The sequence below is a fragment of the Cottoperca gobio genome, chromosome 7 (assembly GCF_900634415.1).
Source record: "Cottoperca gobio chromosome 7, fCotGob3.1, whole genome shotgun sequence".
Taxonomy (NCBI): Eukaryota; Metazoa; Chordata; class Actinopteri; order Perciformes; family Bovichtidae; genus Cottoperca; species Cottoperca gobio.
Genome location: NC_041361.1, coordinates 2,035,937 through 2,060,606, shown reverse-complemented (window position 1 = coordinate 2,060,606; position 24,670 = coordinate 2,035,937). Strand labels below are relative to the sequence as shown.

Genomic DNA, 24,670 nt, shown 5'->3' with positions numbered 1-24,670 from the left:
ATGTCGAGCTGCAACTAACGCTTATCTATTAACCACATGACACTTTCCCAGAGAAAGAGGAGAAATGTTTTCATTATCGATTCATCTCTCTGGTTTTTTTTCTTGATGGATCAATTATTAATTTAGTCTAAAAATGTCTTCAAGTGAAAACCCAAAGATATTAAATTTATAATGAGGTAAATCAGAGAAAGTGGAACCAGAGACCCCAGCCTCCGTCCCTCCACACATCCGACAGTCCGAAACATTTACAACATTCAAGTCTCAAAACTCACTTATTCAAACTGGCCTACTCTCTGTCGTCTCCATCATCCTGTCCCCCCCCCCCCCCTCTCTCTTTCTTGCTTTCTCATGTGTCTCCACCTTATCTCTGGTTCTGTTTGTCTGCTCTCTCTTCCAATGTCCTGCTGTTTTTATCTCTTGTATTTTATCTCTTGTCCATGGGTGTCTTGAAAGGCGCCTCCAAATAAAATGTATTATTATTATTATTATTATTATCATTATTATTATTATTATTATTATTATTTCAGAAGCTAGAACCAGAGCGTGTTTGTCCAGCTTTAGAAAATCCTTTAAACAATTAATTGATAATTAAAATAGTTGAGATAGATTTTCTGTTTCTGCTCTAAATAGCTTAAAAAAGATTTTCTTAATGATTAATCAAAGTAAGTGTTGCTTTCATCTGAAGATCGACTATATTAACTAATATTAATCGACTAATCGACGGCTGAGTCGCTCTTCCCCTGCGTCTCTTCTCGTTTGTCATCAGGCTCGTCAGTAGAAACTTTTCTTTTCTGTCTCGGTGATAAAACACCGACGGAAGTCGCCGCTGGGTAATTTGTTTAAAGGACACCATGTCTAGTTATCCACAGATGACACGTTAGTTTTCCTCTGGTGTCAGGTTGCACTTTGTTTGTTTGCTGATGAATGCTCAGCGATGTCCCCACAGCTCACATTCTTCATGAACAGGTATCCATCTGAGAACAAAAGCAGCACATGCTCCGAGGCGAACACACGATCCTCTCGCCGTTGTTCAGTGATTGGACCTTTTAAGCTGCGAGCGCTGAGCCTCGCTGCTTTTTGCTTACACTTGGCAATGTGGCTGTGTGTGGCTGGATTCTCAAGAACAAAATGAAAAGCTTTGACTTTGACCTTTTTAGTCTCATCTGTTTACGTCTATTTGTCTTCCTCCAGAAAACAAAGAACAACTTTTATGGGCTCAATCATTGCAGATCTTCTGAAGAACAAACATAATTGTTATGTCTGTTACTGGGCCTGGATTACACTTACACTTTCCCTGTGACGGTATCTCAATACCTCTGCAACTAATGATTATCTGCTCTATACAATGTCCGAAAATAGTTTAAAATGCTCCCACGTTCCACAAGGTGACGTCAAGCTGGAAAATAGTCACCAAATCAACTAATTGTTGAAGCTCTACACATAAAGATATTTTATTTGTTGCTATTTTTCAGCTAAATCATTTGTCTTTTTTAGCTACAATTTAGTTTTTTGATTAAACACTTTTCTCAAATTTGCAATATTTTCCCTACAGTGTGTTTTTAAAGTGCGGCTGCAGAATTGCGACGACATTTCCGCTGATTTTTTACGTGGATTTAAAACTAATAGAAACACTGATTTATCATCTGGATCACAACTGAAAACTGTGAACGAAACATCTGCAGATTCTGTTTGGATCTGATTACAAGAGACAGACGCAGAGGCCGAGATATCCTGACGTTACTGTAGTGTGGGGTCAAAAACGTTGGATCCTACATTTCCCATAATCCAACTGAAGAGAGTCTTTCATTGGACTCACTCTGCATTTTTACTGCCCACTTTTTTCGGTCCTGAGTTTGTAAGACTCGCCCGATGACATCATCATGACATCACCATGACATCATCATGACATCACCATGACATCATCATGACATCATCATGACATCATTTAATGGTTCCAGTTCCTCAAATGTGAGGATTTGCTTCTTTTCCCCTGTAATTATTTTAATAATCTTTGTTCATTTTTGTCTAAGTATTCGTTGGACAAAACAAACATCGTGACTCACTTTAGGTTATTGTGACAACATTTTCACTATTTACTGAATTTTTATGGTCCATCCATCCATCGTCTACCGCTTATCCGGGGTCGGGTCGCGGGGGCAGCAGCTCCAGTAAGGAACCCCAATCTTCCCTTCTCCAGGCCACATCCTGCCAGCTCCGACTGGGGGATCCCGAGGCGTTCCCAGTGAGGAGATATAATCTCTCCACTGAGTCCTGGGTCTTCCCCGGGGTCTCCTCCCAGCTGGACGTGCCTGGAACACCTCCCTAGGGAGGCGCCCAGGTGGCATCCTTACTAGATGCCCGAACCACCTCAACTGGCTCCTTTCAACGTAAAGGAGCAGCGGCTCTACTCCGAGTCTCTCACGGATGGCTGAGCTTCTCACCCTATCTCTAAGGGAGACGCCAGCCACCCGTCTGAGAAAACACATTTCGGCCGCTTGTACCCGTGATCTCGTTCTTTCGGTCATGACCCAGCCTTCATGACCATAGGTGAGGGTAGGAACGAAGATCGACCGGAATATTGAGAGCTTTGCCTTCTGGCTCAGCTCTCTTTTCGTCACAACGGTGCGGTAAAGTGACTGTAGTACCGCCTCCGATTCTCCGGCCAATCTCTCGCTCCATCGCCCCCTCACTCGAGAACAAGACCCCGAGGTACTTGAACTCCTTCACTTGGGGTAATGGCTCATTCCCTACCCGGAGTAGGCAATCCACCGGTTTCCTGCTGAGAGCCATGGCCTCAGATTTTGAGGTGCTGATCCTCATCCCAACCGCTTCACACTCGGCTGCGAACCGATCCAGTGACTGTTGAAGGTTACAGACCGATGATGCCATAAGGACCACATCATCTGCAAAGAGCAGCGATGAGATCCTCAGGTCACCGAACTGCAACCCCTCTCCTCCACGACTACGCCTCGATATCCTGTCCATGAAAATCACAAACAGGATTGGTGATAAAGCGCAGCCCTGGCGGAGGCCAACATCCACTGGGAACGAGTCCGACTTACTGCCGAGTATCCGGACACAACTCTCGCTTTGGGCGTACAGGGATTGGATGGCCCTCAGAAGTGACCCCCTCACCCCATACTCCTGCAGCACCTCCCACAGTATCACCCGGGGGACCCGGTCATACGCCTTCTCCAGATCCACAAAACACATTAATGCATGATTAAAAATAATCTTATGATATAATATGTAGTATAAGTAATAACAGTCACAAGGACTAACTGTTTATACTTTTGATTTGATGGTATTAGCACTTTTTCTTGAGTAAAGGATCTGAAGACTTCCTCCATCACTCAGCAGTGTGCAACATTAGCTCTCTTTGCGTTCCCCTCGTGGCTTCTCTCTGACAGCACCAGCGGCTGTAAGTCTGCCAGCAGAGCTCTGTGGTCCTGCAGCCCCACTGGGACACATTGACCCTCTCCTCTGCCCCGTCAATGAGCCTCTGTGTGCACAGTCACAGGCTCTGAATCCACCACCGTGATGACAATACTGCCGTTTACAATGCAGCTGGCAGCTCTCCCCGTCTCTCTGTTTCTCTGCCTTACCAGAGGATTTCAATTCAGACATTAAGACAAGGCCACTTTATTCATAGAGCAACTTTAGTGCCGTATAAAAGAGACACAAGACAACATAAGAAGACGCGTAGAGTAAAGCTGCAACATTTAGTCGATATTTCTCAAATGGGACTATTTTGATGTATTTGGTCTTTGGACGGACTGGACACTTTGGGAAATTACGACATGTTTCACTATTCACTACTATACAGTAGGACATAAAAAGGCATTAAGATATAAAAGAAGCACAGGACAATATGAAAAGTACATACATAGGATTTAAATAGAGTGAAATAAGATTTTTTTAAAAGGTCAAATAAAATGGATAAAACAAGAGAATAAATAATAATAATTGAGTAAAACAGTTTGCAGAATAATCCTTAGTGGCCGTATTCTAGCCCTTAAGCTTTCAGTGTTTTATAAACCAATAGTAGTATTTAGAAATGAATTCTTTGCAACACAGGAAGCCAGTGCAAAGACCCGATCACTCGAATGATTGTGTGATTAATAATGACAGATCGGGTCTGTGATCAGATATCCAGCAGATGTTTGAGGTTCTGCTCTGGAGAAATGGAGACTCGACTCGTTTTAAGAGATGCTTCTTTCTGGTGGCATTTTCAGTGAGGTCTTGTGACGTTAACTCTGCACATCAAAGGAAACCGCAGCAGCAGCAGAACCACATTTCATGTTTATATTTAGCTGCACTTTTGTTTGTCTTTTGCTCCACACTGTAATTTGCATGTGAATGTTCTCACAGAGCGCAGTGTGCATGTATCTCGGCCGCGCTGCCCCGAGCTTTAATGTGCATTAGTGGAGAGAAAAGCTGGTATTTATAACGCACTGGCATCCAAGGTCAAACTGACGACTAATATCCGTTCTTGGATGCGGCGCATTGATCAGCCCTCCATTATATGTCTGGATTTGGCCGTGTTCAGTCAATCGCAGCTCAATAAGCGGCCTACACTTTGGATGGTGCCGATCAGGTTTGTCAGGCAGCGTTCACAATCCGCAGGCCAGTGACGCTCAATATTCTTCCTGTAAACGCTTTGCAAACAGCTCCAGTTACACGAGGCCCGGCAGGCCGCGACTGATCTCTTATGAAACTATTGAACATTTCCCATTAGCGAGTTTTATACTCTCTGGTTATTGCATTGGCACTGGTATCAAAGTTTCTGTTCCAAAGCCAACATGATGCCTCAGGCCCGCAGCGAACGATTATTTAAATAATCAATTATTTTCTGCTGATCATTTTTTTAAATGGATTTATCTTTTGGTCTATAAAACACCCCACAATGCCCAACGTGACGTCTTTACATGTCTTGTGTTACAGTCCACATATACTCGGGTTACTATAATAATATGACTATAATATATTCTTTACACCTGAAAAGCTGCTATGTTTGGCACAAAATGACTTATGGATTATATGAATAATTGCCAATTAATCTTCTGTTGATTGTTGCAGAGATTACTTAAAGGATAAGGCTGCTGTTAGTATGTATTTGTATTATTGTCAACAAATTCCATGAAAATACCAACAATGTGTTCGTCTGTCTCTCAGCCCGAACACCCGTCATTCCCGCTGAAGAACTAAATCTTTAAAGCGGCTATAATCAATCTTTTTATACTAACAATGGATCACATGACTACTTGTATGTGAAAGGACTCACTTGTACTGACGAGTCCACACAGAATTATTGCCTGACAGTCTTTGGCTCTATAGAAATCTTTAGCATCTTTCATCTCATTGTTTTGGTTTTACAGCCAACAACTTAGTTGACCCTCAGTGATCTGATGAACCCGCTGTACACTGTCTGCTCAGCAGCAAACAGCAGAGAGACACAGCTGGTGATCATAGTGGAGCATTTAACAGCTAAAGAGACTTGTTTGTGTGTGTGTATGTGTGTGTGTGTGTGTGTGTGTGTGTGTGTGTGTGTGTGTCCTGTAAACTGTGCTAGTCCCTGATTGGCCTGCAGCCACAGAATCAGGCTTGCCTCATCCGCTCTAATGTGTCCTTAAGATGTGAAGGTTGGATCTAGGTCCACGTCTACACATCTACTTCCCCTCTGACAACACACACACACACACACACACACACACACACACACACACACACACACACACACACACACACACACACACACACACGGACGGAGCCATGCCTACTAGACAGTGCTCACAGAGGGGGCAGTCTGCAGCTCAGCGTGGTTTCTGCAGGTTGCGAGCTGCAGAGGAATATGGACGCTTATCTTTCTCCTCAGTCCATTTATCTGGAACAGTCCAGTAGAGCTGCATCCATTACTGGATCGACAGAAAACTAATCGGCAACGATTTTGATAAGTAATTTTTCATGCCAAAATGGAATAATAGGCTGTTTTCAGCCTCTCCAATACGGATATTTCCTGCTTTTCTCTTTTTTTTTATCATATTAAACTCAATATCTTTGCGTTTTGGACAAAACAAGACATTTAGAGACATCGTCCTCGATCTTGAGAAGTGAGATGGACATCTTTCAGTTTTCTAACCAATTTTATAAACCAAATCTAGAAAATAATGTGCAGATTATTCGATTAATGAATATAATCTTTAGTTGTAGCTCTACAATGCAGGGTGGATGGATTAATGTGTTTGCTCAGTAATCCTCAGTATACAGTAAGTACCGTGAGTCAACAACAAGCTCTGCTGTGTCGATGCCGCAGCCCTGTAGATGTGGAGTGTTGAAACAAAACGTTGTGGCAGTCAGACAGAATACAAACAGTCTTACGGTGGTAACAACGTTAGCGTCAGTGTTGGAGATGGTGACGGTGTCTGATGCGAAGCAGACCTCAGCTCGGTTAACTGGCGTTTGTTTTGTTTTGCTTGGAGAAACCAGACGGGTGGGGTTCACTTCAGAGAGATGATTCAGATGCAGAGTCGGGTAAGACTGAAAATGAATCAACAATTTTGATTAATCGTTTCTGCAAACGTTCACTGTTTCCTTCTGTGTCTCTGTTTTATATCAGATTAGATTAAATGAAATGTACAAATACTGAGACAACATAATGCAGTTTATCATCTAACCAGAAGTACAGACAAGCAGTTAAGAGTAATGTACAGACTGAACAGTGATGCATAGAATAAATACAGATGGTAGAACAAGTATTGAGGGATGGATTTATGAATGCGCTCTGATGTATACCGTATTAACCACGGGGATGTTATTGTAACCTCTGTCCGGGCCACGGCTGCATTCACGGGCCAATCGGAAGCTCCCGAGTTGAGAAATTGTTCTTCTGTGTTTTCATGAGCTTTAAGACGTAATGTGGAAACAACAAGGACACTAGAAATAAGATGTGTTGTGTTTTATTGTATTATAAAAAGAATATAACACGTTGATGACGGTTTGCGTGAATGCAGCACAAAAGCTCTAAATCGCAAACGAAAAGTGAAACCTAACGTGTGTATCCGCCCCGTGATTCAGATCCACTCCAGAAGTGATCGGGTTCTTCCTCGGCCCATGATGCACCCTTCCACAAAGTGGAAACATAACCTTTGTGGAGGTAATAAATACCTTTAGGTTTTGGACTGTTGGTCGGACAAAACGAGACATTTAAAGATGTCACCTTCAGCTCTGGGAATATTTTAACTAAAGAATGAATCAGCTAAATCTCATCCGACAGAAGTTGTTTACTCTTTCTTGTCACTGTCTTAATGTTTTGGCACCACAGCTGCAGACATGGTGGATATATCTCCCTCGTCAGTTCTATTTATCTCTTACAGTCCAGCTGCCAACATGTCGATGAGAGAAGCCCTGAGATCAAAATGTTGATACATGTATTATTACTGTGAGCTCACTGCAATGAGCTTTGCAGGCAGCAGTGAGTGCTTAGTGGGCTTTATTTTGCCCTGGATTTCACCTCGCAGGCTACATGCAGGCTGCACTGCGTGATTGGTTGTTGGGAGAGGCAGACACTGTTCAGGACTTCAGAACTGATGCTGCAGCTTCTGGTGATTTAAATGAATTTAACTAAAAACAACAAAGTAGCAAGATAACGGCTCACCTGTGACGTATCCTTAAACTATCCCGAAATATGTTTGTAATCACTGTTTGATCCAGAGCTCAGCTTGTGTCTTGCAAATGAAAACATTTACAGAAGCAATCTTAGTTTCAGTGCAGGACAAGTTGTGCTTTGACTTTTATGAAATGAAGGACATTCTCATAATGTCGGTCACCTTCCAAGCGTTGCTGGATGTTTTATTGCCGTGCGTTAATTCCAGAAGCGACACATTTTTGCTGCAGAGATTGTGACGGTGATAGTTGCGGTGTCACCTTGTGTGTTTCAGATGAGAACGATGTCCGATGAGGCAGAACAGAGAATGTGCGACGAAGACTTTGGTTCGGACGAGGAAGGCGAGGAGGGGGACGTGGAGTCTTTCATGGAGGACAACAGCAGCGAACTCATGGACCGACTGAGAGAGCTGGAGGTGAGGAAATGTTATTAGATTGTTAACAATTAGTTAATTAAGTGTCACATCTCATGATGGTAACCACATTCAGAGTCAGGTGTTTTATTGCTAGTTATATAATGTTCATGTTTCTTGACTGGGACCAGTATGAGTCTCTGCCGGTTGCCTGGTAACTGGTCTTTACAAGAAAGCAAATGAGCATGTTTCCCAAAATATTGAACTATTTCTTTAAGAGCTAAATGTTGTTCTGGTTGTATGATGTGAAAACATCTGTGATGTGTTTTGGGAACGTATTTCTGTGTCTTTATAAACCCATGTGGGCTCATCAGTTATATGTGCATGCTAAATAACTGTCGTACGTGTTTTCATATGTTTATTTCTATTTAAACTCTTTATTGCACACGTTGAAGGAACTGGCAGGATTACATTACACTGGATTTATTGTACCGTAGGATTTTGGACAAGTCAAATTGATTGTTGTTTATTTTCCCGTACAGGCAGAAAACTCTGCTCTGATGTTGGCGAATGAGAGTCAGAGGGAGGCGTATGAGAGATGCTTGGATGAGGTGAGTTCACGTTGCACAATATCATTTAGAAACTATAAGAATTATAAATTCTGCTCAGGTAAGTAATTCTCTGTGAAATGTTTCCCTCTCAGGTGGCCAACCACGTGGTCCAAGCTCTGCTCAACCAAAAGGTAACATACAGCCACATTTCTGCTTCTGTGTTTTGGATTTGAATGAAGTGTAGCATCGTCAGCTGTCTCACTGCTTTGTGTGTCACTGAACAGGATCTGAGGGAGGAGTGCATCAAGCTGAAGATGTTGGTGTTCGACCTGGAGAGACAGAACCGAGCGCTCTGTGAGCTCTTTCAGCAGAAACTGCCCAACCACCCCACCGCTCACTACCAGGTAAACCCACTCACCCCGCTCTTCATCTGCTGCAGGCGAGAGGCTCTAGGCTACATTAACAACTACTAGTAAAACTCACCTGCACCTCTGAACATACCGTCTGTGTTCACGTTGCATTGTGGGTAATGTAGGCACCAGGTTTTGACAAGGAAGACAAGCCCATATCTCCGGTTCTGCTGCATCGATAATGATCTTTGTGTTGTTGTTGTTTGAGTGCAATACTACATTGGTGCTCGTTTAAGTTAAAGTAAAGAAGAATTATCAGCTAAATGTTCTGAACGTCAAAGAACTCCTAATACAGAATGAATTAGTTTTAATATTATATGTTTTTGTTTTATTAATGTTGTAGATAGGTGGAGTTGGAGTTTAAATACTTAAACTACCAGGTAGTTTAATCTCTAAAGAGTTGTTGTATTGTATATGCTGATTGTACAGTATGTTTGATATGTAACATCACAAATGCTCTTGAGTAACTGTACACAGTGCACAGCTCTGATTCTCGAGCTGCTTCCTCTTCACCTCAGCCTCATTCTTTCACACAGTAATGGAGCTCAAGCTTTTCACTTCTGCTCCATATTGTTCCAACAGATGCCGGGACAATGTAGCTCCTAGTTGTCTGTGTATACAATAGCCTGTAGTGTATACAGTGTCATCATAATTGCCTCATGATTCTTCTGTTACAGGTCCAGGCGGGACCGCTCCCAGACTACAACTGCACAGCTGCACAATGATTCTGCCAAACAGGTGGAGCCTGCACAGACTGAAGCACAAGCCAAGGTGATTATTGCAAAGCCGTCACCAAACATTAAGAGTGAAACAGTGGGATTATATCAAAGCCTCTGTGTGAGTCCTGTGTGTGACATTAGAACACGCTCTGGCATTTGCTCTGTTTTCAACTATTGTGCTTTAAAAAGCTAATTTGCCTTGAGCTCATTTCCTGTACGCACGTACTCTAAAGGTCTTGGTGAACGTAATTGTTTGGCCCTCATTGAAGCGTCGGCAGTGAATTGAATGCTGATAGAGATCTCTTTCTGTCCAAAGGGAAATGGCTACCGCACACAACATGCCTCCCCGGGCCCTCGTGGCCCTGCCGCCTCCATGGAGGCCCTGTCTCCCTTCTTCAAGAAGAAAGCACACATCCTGGAGGTCCTCCGCAAGATGGAGGAGACGGACCCTCTAAAGTTCCACCCGTCCACTACAAGCTTGTCTTTCTGCGACTACAGCCAGGTGCTCATGTCCACTGAGGCCGTTTTGGCCTCGGCGGACCCCCTCCCACTACCGTGCAAACCCCACCACACACACTGCCACTGCTCCCGCTCCGACACTGACTCACACCAGCATGTCAACGGCGACGGGGCAGTGAAGTGTGAGGCAGGGAACACCTGCTGTTTACACTGCAAGAGGAGCCCTGACACTCCTCCAAAGCCATGCAACCACGTCTGTAGTCCTTTAAAAGCCACCCAGAGCCATGTAGTTCCTGCAGCTGCTATAAGCGAATGTCACAGTAAGAGCAGGACAGCAGAGTCTGTTCCCCCGTCCAAACAATGCACCAAGAATGAAGCCCACCAGCAACCAGCGGGCGCCACTGCCCTATCATCAGTCCCAGAAACGGCTGATCAGATCCTGGAGGTGATGGATGTGGAGCAAGAGCAGGAAAGCTCTGAGAGTTGTGTAAACGTTAATGCCTCTGAAGAGCTCACTGATCCCACCCCCCACCTGCCCAGTTCTGTGAAGGAGAGCGCTCAGATCTCCCACTGTGACATGGAAACAAGCGATGGCGTTCACAATGGCGTCAACACCGCCATGTCGAATGAGCCGTCAGCCGTCCCTGAGGAAGACAGCACAGATCAGGAGGCTTCTTCTATGAGAGCCAATGCCACCGTCAGCCCCAGCGCATCCTGCCTCAGCGAGATCAAAACCGCCGCCATCAACTCGCCGTCCAAAATGCTCAAGTTCTTGAAGATTCCTACGTTAGGGGAAAAGTCTCAACCTTCGACCTCCGCCGTCCGTCTGAGCCCGCAACTCACCCGCAGCTCCAGGATCCCCTGTCGCACCAACAACTACGAGGTGTACCACTCTCCTGTTCCCACACGCAGAGCCACCACCACAGAGAGGTGCAGGCAGCCCCCGCCACCACCCGCCAGGTCTGAATCCTACCCTGCCACACACTCAGCCCCAACATCCCCTCCTCAGCCTGAGGAAGTCTGCTCCCCGCCCGCTAAGGAAATAAACTACAGCAGTCTTTCTGCACCTAAAGCTACTTCAAAGATGGGCGCTCCCTCCTCTACATCCTCCTCCTCACCCAAAGTATCTCCCAGGGTCCCTCATTATGAAAATGTCTGTGTTATGTCTACCAACTCTAGAGAGGAGGAACCATCCCAGGGCCTCGAAAAAAGAACCACACTTCCATCCCAAACGAAGGTGAACGGTGGCGAGAGGAAGCTCATCAAATCGCTACCCGAGTGTGTCCTCAACCCACCTCCTCAACGAAAGCAGTCGTCTTCGTCCACGTCAGAGTCTACATCAGACGATGAGGATTCAGACAGCCCAGTGTGGGTTAACCATCACAGCCTGCCCAACACATCGGCCCTCGGCAAGGCCTCGCAGGCCAGAGTTAACTACCAGCCAACCAGAGAGAAACAGGAAGCCGATGTGAGGGAGATCCCTGTGCAGAGGTCCGAGGTCGTCCAGCCTCCACCTCCTCCTCCAGCCAGGAGGAGCGACTCCTCTTCCATCCCTAAGAGGCCTGCGGTCGTGGCGGCGAGACCCCAGGCTGATTCTAGTCACCACGCTTTCAAAGACAGGCTGGCTGCGCTGGGAAAGCTGCGGAGCGCTGAGGATTTACAAGTCGTTCCCAGGCCGGTCGACGCGGTGAATGAGGGCACCTCCGGGGAAGAAAAGAGTAAGTTGGCGGAGAGGCCCATGGAGCTCCAAAAAGAGGAGCAGAGACATTCAAAATACACAGAGTCTTTGGATGGTAAAACCAAAGTTAGTAGTGGTGGTCTGAAGTACCCGGGGTCGTCTCAGCTGTATGAACATGCTGTGAAATCTTCAGTGGGGAAACAAGAACTGTGCGTGACCAAGACAGAAGGCCCCAAGAGTAAAATCGGTCTGCCGTCCCCCAACACAGATGCTCCGCAGGTTCTACGCAACAACATTAAATGTCCTGGCTCCCTGAATCTGGCCTATAACCTTAAACCAGTTGTTGGTCCTCACAGTAGCAACAGCCCCAATAAGATCCCCCCAAAGTCGCCATCCAAACCTTGCCAGGGCCCGTCCGTCCACAGAGGGGGGAAGCCCGCAGAGGCCCCTCGTTACTCGTCCAAATCAGAGGAGAGGACCAAGGGACCGGGGAAAGGGAAAAAGAATCCGTTGTACGGAGACAGCCTGCCGCCTCCTCCTCCGAGACCTCCAACGTCTGAGGGGGAGAAGCCGGTGCCCGCCGGCCACCAGCCCGCAATCCGCCATCGAGCAGAAGGTGATGAAGGGCATCGAGGAGAACATGCTGAAGCTCCAGGAGCAGGACCGAGGACTGCAGACCACTGAGGTCAAGCAGAAAGCCTCCAACGGCATCGCGAGCTGGTTCGGCCTGAAGAAGAGCAAGCTGCCCGCGCTGCGCAAGACGGACCTGACCAAAGCGAAGGACGAGAAGAGGGAGTGGAAGATCAACATCCCCTCAGTGGGCAGGGACTCTGTGAAAATGGCCAGCAGGTGCAAAGAAGGAGTGGAAGGTCTGAACATCTCGACGCTGATGGAGAAGGCCGAGGGGCTGAGGAGGGCGCTGGAGGAGGAGAGGGCGTACGTGGAGAGGTCGGGTAGAGGTCACTCCTGCGAAGTGGTGATGGACCAATCTCAGGGACAGCTGGCGGTCATGTACAGGGGAGCGCGCTCGGACAACTTCATGCAGCAGCTGCTGAACAGGTGAGGACTCAACAGGGACGAGTGGTTTGTAGTTTCACTGTAAAGACACATTAACTGGTTCCAGATTTTCAAATATGAAAATCTGCTGGAGTTTTTTCTTCTCTTCATCGAACTCTTCTTGAAAGCGTATATATTCCCAACATACTATCCTTATAACACCGCTTACACTACTATTTTGTGTGGTAAGGTTTGGACATATTAACTGAAACTTAACTTGTGTTTTGATAAATGTAGAGTGGACGGGAATGACATGATCACTGTGCCGCAGCGCCGGCTCTCGTTCGACTGTAAGACCTCCAAGCCGATGTTTTGTCAGCAGGGAGACGTCATCAGTCACACCACCAGTCGTGACGATATGGAGAAGGTACTTCGTTTGTTACACTTCGATTTATTTCTCTGTAGTCGGAGACAAACTGACAACATTTTACATTTAGTGATAAAAAGAAACAGATCGACGCGACTCACTTTTATTAAATGCATCTCAGGTTTCAGTTCAAATGTGTACAACCTTAAACATTACACATACACATCAATGCAGCATGTTTAATAACACTAACTGAATGCAAGACTTATTTTCATCGTGGTTACTAAAGTAAAGGATCTCAACACTTCTTCTACTGTTGAAATTTGTTCCACATCAACTTTCACACCTAAACTTGGCTTCTAATCTGTTGAAATAGTTTCCTTCGTACTGATGTGAAGAGCCGACGTTCAGTACATTCACACCTCCATCTGCTGCTTTGTTGTTCTTCCATGCAGGGATCAGACAGAATCGGCAAGATCACATCAGATGAAAACCTCGCAGACTCCGTTCACTCCCAGCACTTTGCAGGTAAGGAAGAGTGCCAGGAATTAATCAGAGCAAATCACACGTTCTTTAAGGTTTTTACGAGTGTTACGACCTCGTGGAAGATCAAACCAGACTTGTGTGCAAGCAGTCTGGAAATAGATGAATGAAATGTATGAAGAATTTCACAGGGTGAGAAGTAAATGAACATTTCTTTAAAGTCACAGGAACACATGGAACACATCACAAATCGGCAGCAGAGAAATGTAAACTCAAGTACTTAAGTGTAAGGTATTTGTACTTGGAGTATTCCTATATTAGGATGCTTTATTATATACAGTTAGGATTTTACATACAACACTTACGATCAACTTATAAAACGAGATGCATTGTTATAGGTTAACTACTCAGTATATAAAGTATCTAAACAATTATTCAAGTATTTTCTTTAATAACTGTAACTAGTTATTAAAAAATAACAATAATCCAGTATTAATATACAATGATTTATTAACACTACGTATACTTTTAAAACCTTTTAAAGAGTATTTTTCTGATACTTATTAGTATTATTAACTCAAATCTTCAATACTTTTTACAGCGCAATTTATATTTAACTTAATGTAGATAAAAAGGTTCATTATTAAAATATAAATAATAAAAGTAAAATGGTGATAATGACATATTACTAATAATAAACCTGACTTATTGTAGTGGTATTGAATTAAAACGGTAACTATTATATAATAAAAATATTAAAAATAAGACTAAATTAAAATGAAAAGTAAATAAATGCTTATATATATATATATATATATATATAAAAAATTAAATATTTAATTAATTAAATTAAATATATATATATATATATATATATATAAAATAATAATAATATATATAAAGAATTAAATATATATATATATATATATATATATATATATATATATAAAATAATAATAATATATATAAAGAATTAAATATATATATATATATATATATATATATATATATATATATTTTTTAAAGGACTTTTACTTGTAATGTAATATTACACTGTGGTAACGCTTCACACTCCAGTAAAGGATCTGAGTATTTCTTCCAGCACTAATAATCCGTAAGGACTGAAACATAATTAGCATTTTGAGGGGAAATGAATTGTCTCGAGGCTTCATTAGCACATCAAAGGTAAATAAAGAGGCCATGCCCCCGAGGAAAATCGATTCAGAGGCAAAGATAGAATAAATAATGAGGAATTCATTCATTTACACATTTATCTCTTGATTTTGCCTTTTTATTTATGTATTTGTTTCCTAAATATGTGAACATTCATTTATGCATTTCCGCGTCAGTCAGTCACTGACTCTCCTTCCTCTGCAGGGTCCGGCGCTTCCACGTACACCCTGGACAGCGGCATCGGTACGTTCCCCCTGCCCGACTGCAGCAGCGGTGCAGCAGGACGGGGCCTGTCCAAGACGAGGACCGGGGCCGAGCGCCACTCCTCTGGCTCCCCGGGGAGAGTCGGGAGACGGGCGCGCACGCTGGACAGAGAGCCCACGTCGCAGGAGGAGTGCTACGTGCCTCACAAACAGCTGATTCCCACCATTCAGTACGGCTCCGTGCTGGAGGGAAGAAGCTCCGCCGGCGTCACCCGCGAAGGTGCCAAATTCTGATTCTTATTTCATTCCAGTAATGACAGTAATAAATATCACAAATACACATTTCAGGGTGAGAGGAAGTCACGACCATGCACACAGTACACACAGTACACACAGTACACACAGTACACACACTAATCTAACCAATAGTTGTTGAGATAATTCACTCACAACGACAGATGTTATCCTCATGGTGGCGCTGGAGGAAAAGTGAGGGGATGATTAGGATTCATCCTCTGAGGAACATGAACGTCTGTAGAAGAGTTCATACGTATCACCAGGAGTCCATGTTGTGCTCCTGGTGACGGATTCTGTTTCTCCTCCAGACAAAGAGGTCCACGGAGCCAACATGTTTTCTCCTCGCTCCAAGACTTGGACCTTCCCCAACCTGAAGACTGCAGCCGGCCCCGCAGAGGTTTACCTCGCTGTGGAGGAGGAAGAGGAGGAGGCCGTGACCTTCGGGTCTCCTTTCAGAGGGGTACGACTGTAGATAACCTCCCTCAGCCATCTCTACATCACCATCCCCCCTCCCTCCTCCCTCTCTCCCTCCTCTCCCCCCCCCCCCTATATCTCCCCCTCTCTACCACTCATCCCTCTCTACCTACCCCCGTCTCTCTATCTCCCCCTATCTCTTCCTACGTCCCTCCCTCCCCCATCTTCGCCTCCCCCTCCTTTCCTATCTCACCTCCCTCTCTGTCTCTGTCTATCTGTCTGTCTCTCTCTCTCTCTCTCTCTCTGTCTCTCTGTCTGTCTGTCTGTCTGTCTGTCTCTCTGTCTGTCTCTCTCTCTCTCTCTCTGTCTCTCTCTCTCTCTCTGTCTCTCTCTCTCTCTCTCTGTCTCTCTCTCTGTCTCTCTCTCTCTCTGTCTCTCTGTCTCTCTCCTCTCTCTCTCTCTCTGTCTCTCTCTGTCTCTCTCTCTCTCTCTCTCTCTCTCTCTCAGATTGTTAAACATCAGAGGACACCATATGTCCCGGGACCCTTGATTGTTTTGGTTTATTCTTAATGAAAGCTGCTGTGCAGGATTATCTGGGTCACTAACGGACTGAAAATACTTTGCAGTCGAGATACATTTTTAAATCTGCACTCACATCTTACATAATGTAAAAACACAGACGCACATGCTGCCTTTAGAAATTATTAATCAGCTAAACATTAAAGATTCACAGTTGGATGATTTATGTAACCCACCTGAAGGTGTTACATAAGATGTTGAGATGAAACGCATGACCTAAAATGTTTCTCCACTATTCTGCATCCTTTCAGAGCATGAAGGCCGGCGGCCCCTCCTCCAGCCGGACGGTCGACCCCGGCAGCTTGCCCGTCCCCGCCCAGTCGGGGATGAGCCGCAGGGGGAAGACTCGCGCTCCCAGCATCCCCGAGGTGAGTCGGGAGGCCGGGCTGGAGCTGCTCAGGGAGCGGCCGGAGGAGGCCCTCTCCCCGAGCCGCCCTCAGGTCCTGGAGACCCCCGAGTCCCTCAGTGACTCTCTGTACGACAGTCTGTCGTCCTGCGGCAGCCAGGGATGATCCAACCCAGGATGGGGGGGGGGGAGGAAGGAAGAGGAGCTCATCTCGTCCACAGACAGTAAGACCCCTGCACCGCTCTGAACTGTATTGTGATGCTGCTCACCCGCTGCCACCTTTTTTGAGGAAAAGCAAGTGTGTCCTGTTGATGTCCGCTGGAACATTGTGGTGACGACGCTTTCTCATCAGCTATTTCTCTGTTGCAACTGTAAAGACGGATCGATGCATTCTCCTCAGGATTTCAAATGAACATGAAGCCAAAAGCCGCCCCAAATAATATAGGTTCTTCACTTTCCTTTCACAATCAGACTCGACTGTGGACACACATGTACACAGGACTACAAAGCGCATGGCTAAGCTAATGATTAGCACAAAGGTTATCACTCCTGGTGGTTGTTCAGCAACTTGTCCTTTTGTTTTGAATCATCCCGGTAGACGGATCTTCGTTATGTACATCAAGGACGATCTGTATCAATACATCCATTCTGCTCTGGACTTCATAATGTATTGGAAAAAAGAAAACATGGATCTCCCTAAAAAAAAAAAAAAAAGAAGAATGTTCATGTCTGTGATTCTTTATTGCTAAACTCATCACAACTTTAAATGTATAAACAATTTTATTGATCATGTTGATATTGTTTTGCGACCAAGGAAGGTTGTCAGAATACGTCTGTTTTTGAATCATAATACATTTAAAGGTAATATATACCAGCAATAATAACATAGATAAGAGAAATGGCTACACTATTCAATGAATATGTATTTCTATTATTTATTTATTTTAAATGTACATCATTTGCAGTCATCTTTTTTTCATTTTGTAATCTTTCTGTGAAAATTGCAGTCTCCTTGCTTCGTAGATTATGTTCATATCTTGTATTTCAACTTCTGTTGCTGTTCGTCCCTTAGCCAATAGAGGTCCTATTTACCTACTGCCGTTTTTCAACTTTCTAATTAAAATGTTCTGATTTATTTTGTTGTATGAAGTATTTCTTTTGACCGGTAGCATCGATTACAAACATTCAGTAGGTGGAAAGTACATTTATTTAAGTGCTGTGTGATAGTTCACATTGAGATATGTGTGTATGTCAATTGAAGATCTGTAAACAGCAAAAGGTGGAAGAAGTATTTACATCACTTTTTATTGACGTTTTTTGATTAAGATTTTAATTGACCAAAGGTTTAAAATGAGATTTGTGAATAAATGCCCGTCATAAATACTCGGGTCACAAGTTGACATCCATTGCTTGTTTTGTCCGACCAAAAGTCCAAAGATTAAATGTATTGCTTGATAAATTGCTGATAAACAAACGATAACGTTCCCTCGCCATGTTTGTTAACTTTTAGAGCAGAAAGCATCCTGACTCGAAACATTACAAACTGGTATGGGGTGACATTTGTAATGGCTTTTATGGCATACGATGACCTTTTATTTATAAATTAAAGACATACACGTCTTGCTCAGGTGGCAGCCTCAGGTACTGAACTCACAAACATGTACACTATGACTTGATGACGTAAGTTTTTTAAAGACATATTCATGACATACTACACTACAACTCAACCCCCTCCCGCCTCTAAGATTCTCCGAGTATCCAGAGTGAAAACAGGCAAAGATCACTTTGTTTCAATACGTTCAACACATTTATTTGAGCAAATGTATCAAATTATTAGTTTCAACTTTACATCCATAAAATAAATTCTTCACAGTATACACTTTCAAAAAATCTTTAAAAGGTTAAACATCACATCATTTGGCAAACTAATTTCTAGACAACAGATATTTAGAGAATTTACAGAGAGGTCTGAATAACTCGCCTGCTATCCAAGATGGAAATATGGACAGATGGCACCAAATCTTCTTCCTCCACCTGCCAACATCCCAAATCCAAAAAGTCCGTCTGAATGAGCTCATCATGACCGACAGGCTTTCAGGGTTAGTGTCAGTGTTACCAGGCTTTACCATTCTTACTCAAAATGTTGGTCACAAAACAATATTTGTGGAAACGAAAACAATTACTGGGATTATTCTTAAAGGAGGGAGGGGGGAGGGGGGGGGGGGGGTCTGTTGTCAAAATCATGGGACACCATATCTTGCTGTGACACTCCACTAAAGAGAACAGAGGAAAACTATAAAGCAAATCAACGACTGAACGACAGAACTTCAAATAAAACATGGATCAGCCTCAGAAGCTCACGTGACATCATGTCATTAAGTTATGGCACTAAATAAGTATCTGAGTGCTGCGCGGCTTCTGGGAGCTTTCATAGGGCAACGCTCCCCTCTACAGGCCAAGCATGTTCACTGCAGCTTCAGACTAATTCTCCACTCACAGCCATGGTGGGGACTAGCATTAGTTTACCATAAACTTACATTCAACCCTTGTTGTAAGTTTGAAAATTAAATCAAAGAAATTTCAATAATATAAGACCACATAAGAGTTAATTTAATAAATGAAGACAGAAAGTGAAAAGCACCAAGTGCGCTGCAAATTGTGCATTTTCTGACAGATTGTTTTTATTTCCAAACGATCTTTTACTTCTTTTCCTTCTTCTTATCCTGAAAAAAGAGACAAATAATCAAAGTTATAAAACAAGTACAAGTTATGAAAACAATACAAAAACACATCAAGCCATGAAGACAGATGTGGTTAAAGAGTATGTGCTGAGTTTACTTCTCTTTGGGAATCCTTTATTTTGAAGTAGCTCCAATAATTGATTAGAAACCAGAACAGAGTTATTTTGATGTTATTTCCCTTCTCATTGTTTTGAGCACCACAAACTAAATTCTGCAGCCATCGTACTGCGGTGGTGGCAGAAGTATCAGATATCTCCAAAACCAAAAGTATCTGCAGACTCAGATTCAACCAGAATGTAAAATATGTTGTTTTGTGATTTGTGTGAGCAAACCGTTAATCTGCAGTATTGTTTGTTTTTAAAACAGTAACATGCATTGAAGATGATATTGTTTGTCTGAGCTGATCGTACGCAACACCTCTGAGAAAGCACAATATATTTGAACAAGTCTTTCATGTGGGAACATTAAAAGTTTGAGGCTGGTAATATCCTATATTACACTATTCCTACTAATACCTTTTTAATTTTGACATGCAGGTGAACGTGTCACTTTGGCTCATGAACGCATCTTAAATATGAAACACTTCACCTTATCGTTCATGGCGAGGATGACCATCAGTTTCCTGAAGATGGTGATGAAATCAAGGAACAAGTCCACACAGTGCCTTCAAAAAAACAAAGTACATCACGCATGAGGGATTTGGTTACGTGCGAGCCAACGGATACAGGAAATACAAGAACACGAGTCCTCACCAGATGTAGTCCTTGTCTCCGTTCTCGGCTTTCTCGATGACGAGCTGAGTGTCGAACAGGACGAAGCCGCACATGATGAGCAGCCCGAGGTACATGTGAGCCTGTCGTAAAAGATCGCGAGACACGCGTGAGAAACACGATTTCCACGGAAACATTACGACACACGTCCGATCGAAACGTGTTGTAGTGGTCGAGCTACCTTAAAGAGCATCACAGATCCAAAGAACATGTTCATCACGGACATCAGGAACAGGAGGGAGAGGCCGGACATCAAGGTGCCTTCGGAGAAAAGGGAGTCATGAGAAACTTATGGGCTAATCGAGCCGAGAGAAATTCTGCACAAGTCGGAAAACAGATGTCATTTCAAGTTGTGATGTAAATAATTTAAAAGAGAAGTGTACAGTTTAATGGGTCACGACCGGCGTTTACCTCCGAGGAACAGGTAGCTCCTGCGTTTGGCATAGAGAGCACTGAGAGTGAAGCAAACGAAGATGACGGAGGTTCCCATGAAAGCGGTCACGATGATGCTGAGGAGAAATTAACACAGGAATACATTTTTACAGTGTACAGACTCTGCCACACATCACACGTCTCATTGGGGTTTAGTTTTATAATGTTTCACTTTTAGTCAGGTCGCCGTCGGTTGCTTATGTGCAGGTACTGAACACTGAGTAACTTTTCACACACCTTGGATTAACGGAGATGACAAAGTCCAGAGTGGGGCCGAGGCCAACACCTGGAGAGGGAGAGAGGCAGACATTACTTATGATCTCTGACATGGCTGGAAATCAACAGACAGCTCAGTTCACATGCAAAGGGACAATTGTACCTGGAACACACCACAACATTACCTGTGAGGAAGGCAAAGCCTGCGAGGATAGCCAGTCTCTTCTTCTCCGTCTCAGCATTGTGGGGCGTCATGGCGAGCCAAAACATCATCCCCAGGGAGGCGATCACAGACAGCAAACCTCCCTGAGAACAAGCGCAATACGTTAAGATGGGGCAGCAGAATGTGTGACTGTGATACTCGAGGTTTCTCCTCAATTTCATCATCACTGAGGCAACAGAATCGATGCAAATCTCATCTCTGTACGTCCAGGGTACAATTGGTGGGGGCGACCTCATTGTCTCAAGCACTGAAACTTGAGTTGTTTTGTTCCTTAAGCAGAAGATGTTAAGATAAGACAACACTTCATTCGCCTGACAGGCCGTCTTCTGTCTTATCTTAACATCTTCTGGCAATTCTCATTCTAACTGCGGGCCAGTGCTTTGACCTGCGGTACTCGTCTTCAAATGCAGGAGAACGCACTAGAAATGTCTTTTACTGGCACTGCTGTAACGGACAAAGGACCAAATTAGAGCCATTCTTACGCTGCTTTTTGTTGTTGCACTTGTAAATGTTTTGTCTTGGTTAGATGTACATTAGTTTTTCTTATACCTTTTGTCACCTCTGACCAAAGTTTATCCAAATATGATGATCTTTTTGCATGTATCCATGTTGAGACCATGAAAAAGGACCATCAGTCTTTTATTCATAATAAAATAGTAACCCGTCAAACTGTAACTCCCTAAAACAACAACAGGGGAATGCTGATAGCGAGGATGATCTCAGGTTCTAAGTCTGCAGAATATCCTAATGCAGTGTGTTGAGTTTCTCTTTCCACTGCAGGCACATTACTGTTGTCACATGAAACATGGATAGAGGTGAATAAACAACAGAGTATGTGCTCAGTGGTGACAAGGCTCACTTCACAAAAAGACGTTGACGTCAGGGTTTCCCACAGTTATAGTGGAGGTTAATCTAACCTAAATCTGAAAAGAAAAATAATTCACCTTTCTGAAATGAAACATTAACCCTCAGGGAAGAAGAGCTGCTCCATTTCACAGCGAATGCTCTTTATTTAATGTGTGTGTATAATGTTTAAAACCATTACAAACTTCATTAATCATGGAAAGAGATACATTAGTATCTGGGTCACCATTGCTGAATAAACAAATGATGATCTGATAAAGATGGACTTTAAATCATCTACAAAGTTCATAATATTGCATAATTTCGCTATTGTGAAAACTGACATTTATCCGAAGTAAATAGTTTCAGGCACCAGGTAACTAAACCTGTGCACAAATTATTTAGATTAGGTAGAACAAAGTATTCTTGTCAGTACCATTTGCATCGCTATACAGGACCGACCTGGGCGGTCAAAATCTGTTGTTAGTATCACCTGAAAGAGGCGTGTGACAACATGGACGTAGGAGCCAGCTGCAGCCACAAACATACAAAGTGCCAGACTGGAGTACACATTCTTTAGGTGCACTTGGGTGGAATGAGATCTGCAATGGGGAAACAAAGTGTACAATTAACAATGCTGGTGGGTGGACAATTGAGTTATAATAGAAAACAAGTACAAGTCTGAGATAGCATCTACTGCATTCTTACGCACATTTGGGAGAACTTGAAGAGGGAGTCAAAGTTGATGTTGCGGTCAAACACGTTCATGATGATACCAAGGATCGAGATCTGAAGAGATTCTGCAATGGACAAAGTTGCCTCTGAACAGAAACACGTAGGATTATACTTTGGCTCCACTTTAAGGGTCAGAATCAAAACTATTTTACAACTAGAACTGCAGCTTTCAAAGGACGCACAGGCACAAACATTTGTTATTGATCAGCAGTGGCTATATCTTCTGTCAAACACAATTTTGAGGTACTGTAGGCTACTTCCATTGTATTCCACTTCTGCTCTATAGTTCACAGGAAATGCACAAACAGTTTTTTTTATCCTGACTGAGTCAAATGTGTTGTTTCATGTGATCTAAACATGTCACAGTTGTACTGCTGAATAACTTGCCCAAAGTTTGTCCGTACCACATTTCATGAATGTTTACACCTAGCAGTTTAACAAAAATGTTGTGGCATTCTTTACTTAACCTATTAAATATAGTATTTGTGCAAAAATGCGTTAAACTAAGCAACGTTAGTATAAATACTCTGCATCCTGCGTCCACCACGCCTGATACACACGCACGTCGCAGATCAAAGTGCCTTAGTTAAAGTTAGATGACAGATATTGCAACATTAAATTGCACAACAGGTTAAAATGCCAATTGACTAGCGTTAAGTGCTTAGCACGCTAAGAAGCTTTCAAGGCTATCAATTCGTGGTAACGATATAGCCGTTAGCACGCAACAAAATCAAAAGCAACTCGTTTTATTAATAACCAAACGTGTTGTGAGAAACAAGGCCGGGCAGTCGAGCAACAGCCAAAAACTGTGTTTGACGCATGAGACTGTCATATTAACAGCTAACGTTGCTATCAAGCTAAGCGTCCAGCTAAATACCGAGCAGCCTAGCTAACTAAGCTAACTAAGCTGGCTAACACAACTCGACGTCTCGCTCATTCTTCAGCACATAACGCTAGTCATTTCTACAGCTGACTTTAATAAGCTACAAACAGAGACATTAACACTAAATGCTAACATGAATGCAGCGCTTACCCTTCCTCTGCTTCACGATAACAACTGTTTGGCAGCCTTTCTTCTTCCTGCTTCACTTTTTTTTTCAACAGAAATTAGCCGTTACGTGTCAGTGGCCTGGGTGACGTCACCATGGAAATGCCCTGAACATTGTAGTCCTCTTTTCCTTTTAGGTTAAATAAGATGCTTTCCCACCTCGCTACCGGACATACATAAACAAGTTGTCGATTTTATATTTACTAGGCGTTTAATCACATTTGTTGTTAATCGTTACAGAGAGAATAAACCGTTAAAATTAAAAGGTACTTCCTGGTGTGTCACCGAGAAATGTCCCCGGTACACCTAAAATGGCCGACTCGTAAAATTAGCTGCACCATTCCACACAACAACAACGATGTTCATGAGTTGTCGCTGGCTTCACGTATCGAGTTTAACTACGAATATATGTTTATTTACCGCTATGAAACAAGGAGCTGCTTCTACTATAAAACGCTTCTCATCAAACTAAAATAACATGCAGGGCTGATGCAACTTAAAACGTAGGAGCGTAATTGAGTGTGAAGATATCAATCATTACAAACATGGTGCAACTGCGTGCAAGTTGTTTATATTAAGGAAACGTATCTGTGTTTAGACTTACGATGTTAGTTATGAAAAATGCATGTATTTAAAGTTAGTTTCTATATATTAATACACTTTCAAGTACTTTATTCTGATCATATGCAATGAATATAGACCTCCAACAATTCTCATTATATATGAAACATTATTTTATTCTATAAGTAAAAGAAAAATCTTAATTTGAAAAGTAACTATAGCTTTCAAATACATAGTAAAAAAGTACTAGTTTTCTCTGAAGAACTATAAAGTAGTAGTTTACTCAAATTGTAAGTACGATTGTTATTAATTACTTAATTAAATGTACATAGTTTAATGTAACACTGTATGTGTTCAAAATATAAAATATATTTAGACTTACCAAAGTTTAGATATGTTCATGTGAGCAAG

At 43.1% G+C, this 24,670-nt stretch overlaps 2 protein-coding genes across 2 annotated transcripts in view; one reads left to right on the top strand and one right to left on the bottom strand.

Annotated features, from left to right (window-relative positions):
- Nucleotides 1-17,825, top strand: part of LOC115010857 (NCK-associated protein 5-like) — a 32,720-nt gene extending 14,895 nt beyond the window's left edge. Inside the window, 14 exon segments of the mRNA XM_029435713.1 lie at nt 6,487-6,531; nt 7,938-8,078; nt 8,558-8,626; nt 8,719-8,757; nt 8,851-8,970; nt 9,654-9,683; nt 9,685-9,747; nt 10,012-12,408; nt 12,410-12,891; nt 13,126-13,255; nt 13,651-13,723; nt 15,056-15,334; nt 15,660-15,811; nt 16,596-17,825. Of these exon segments, the coding sequence (XP_029291573.1) occupies nt 6,511-6,531; nt 7,938-8,078; nt 8,558-8,626; nt 8,719-8,757; nt 8,851-8,970; nt 9,654-9,683; nt 9,685-9,747; nt 10,012-12,408; nt 12,410-12,891; nt 13,126-13,255; nt 13,651-13,723; nt 15,056-15,334; nt 15,660-15,811; nt 16,596-16,856 (4,257 nt within the window). The 5' untranslated portion in view covers nt 6,487-6,510 and the 3' untranslated portion in view covers nt 16,857-17,825.
- A 649-nt stretch (nt 17,826-18,474) lies between these two features.
- tegt (testis enhanced gene transcript (BAX inhibitor 1)) lies at nt 18,475-23,881 on the bottom strand. The gene is made up of 10 exons (XM_029435717.1): nt 23,684-23,881; nt 22,628-22,736; nt 22,409-22,517; nt 21,035-21,155; nt 20,871-20,919; nt 20,613-20,710; nt 20,383-20,462; nt 20,184-20,284; nt 20,020-20,095; nt 18,475-19,413 (listed from the first exon to the last, which is right to left on the bottom strand). Exons 2-10 carry the CDS (start codon nt 22,681-22,683, stop codon nt 19,390-19,392), a joined length of 714 nt encoding a protein of 237 aa, XP_029291577.1. The 5' UTR covers nt 22,684-22,736; nt 23,684-23,881; the 3' UTR covers nt 18,475-19,389.
- Nucleotides 23,882-24,670: the final 789 nt, after the last annotated feature.

What these genes read in the sequence shown, in the direction of transcription:
- tegt (XM_029435717.1), bottom strand. Translation starts at nt 22,683, where the DNA reads ATGAACGTGTTTGACCGCAACATCAACTTTGACTCCCTCTTCAAGTTC. An exon ending in AGGCTTTGCCTTCCTCACAG is followed by an intron (nt 20,920 to 21,034) that starts GTAATGTTGTGG and finishes CTCCCTCTCCAG; the next exon opens with GTGTTGGCCTCGGCCCCACT. An exon ending in GAGCTACCTGTTCCTCGGAG is followed by an intron (nt 20,463 to 20,612) that starts GTAAACGCCGGT and finishes TTTTCTCCGAAG; the next exon opens with GCACCTTGATGTCCGGCCTC.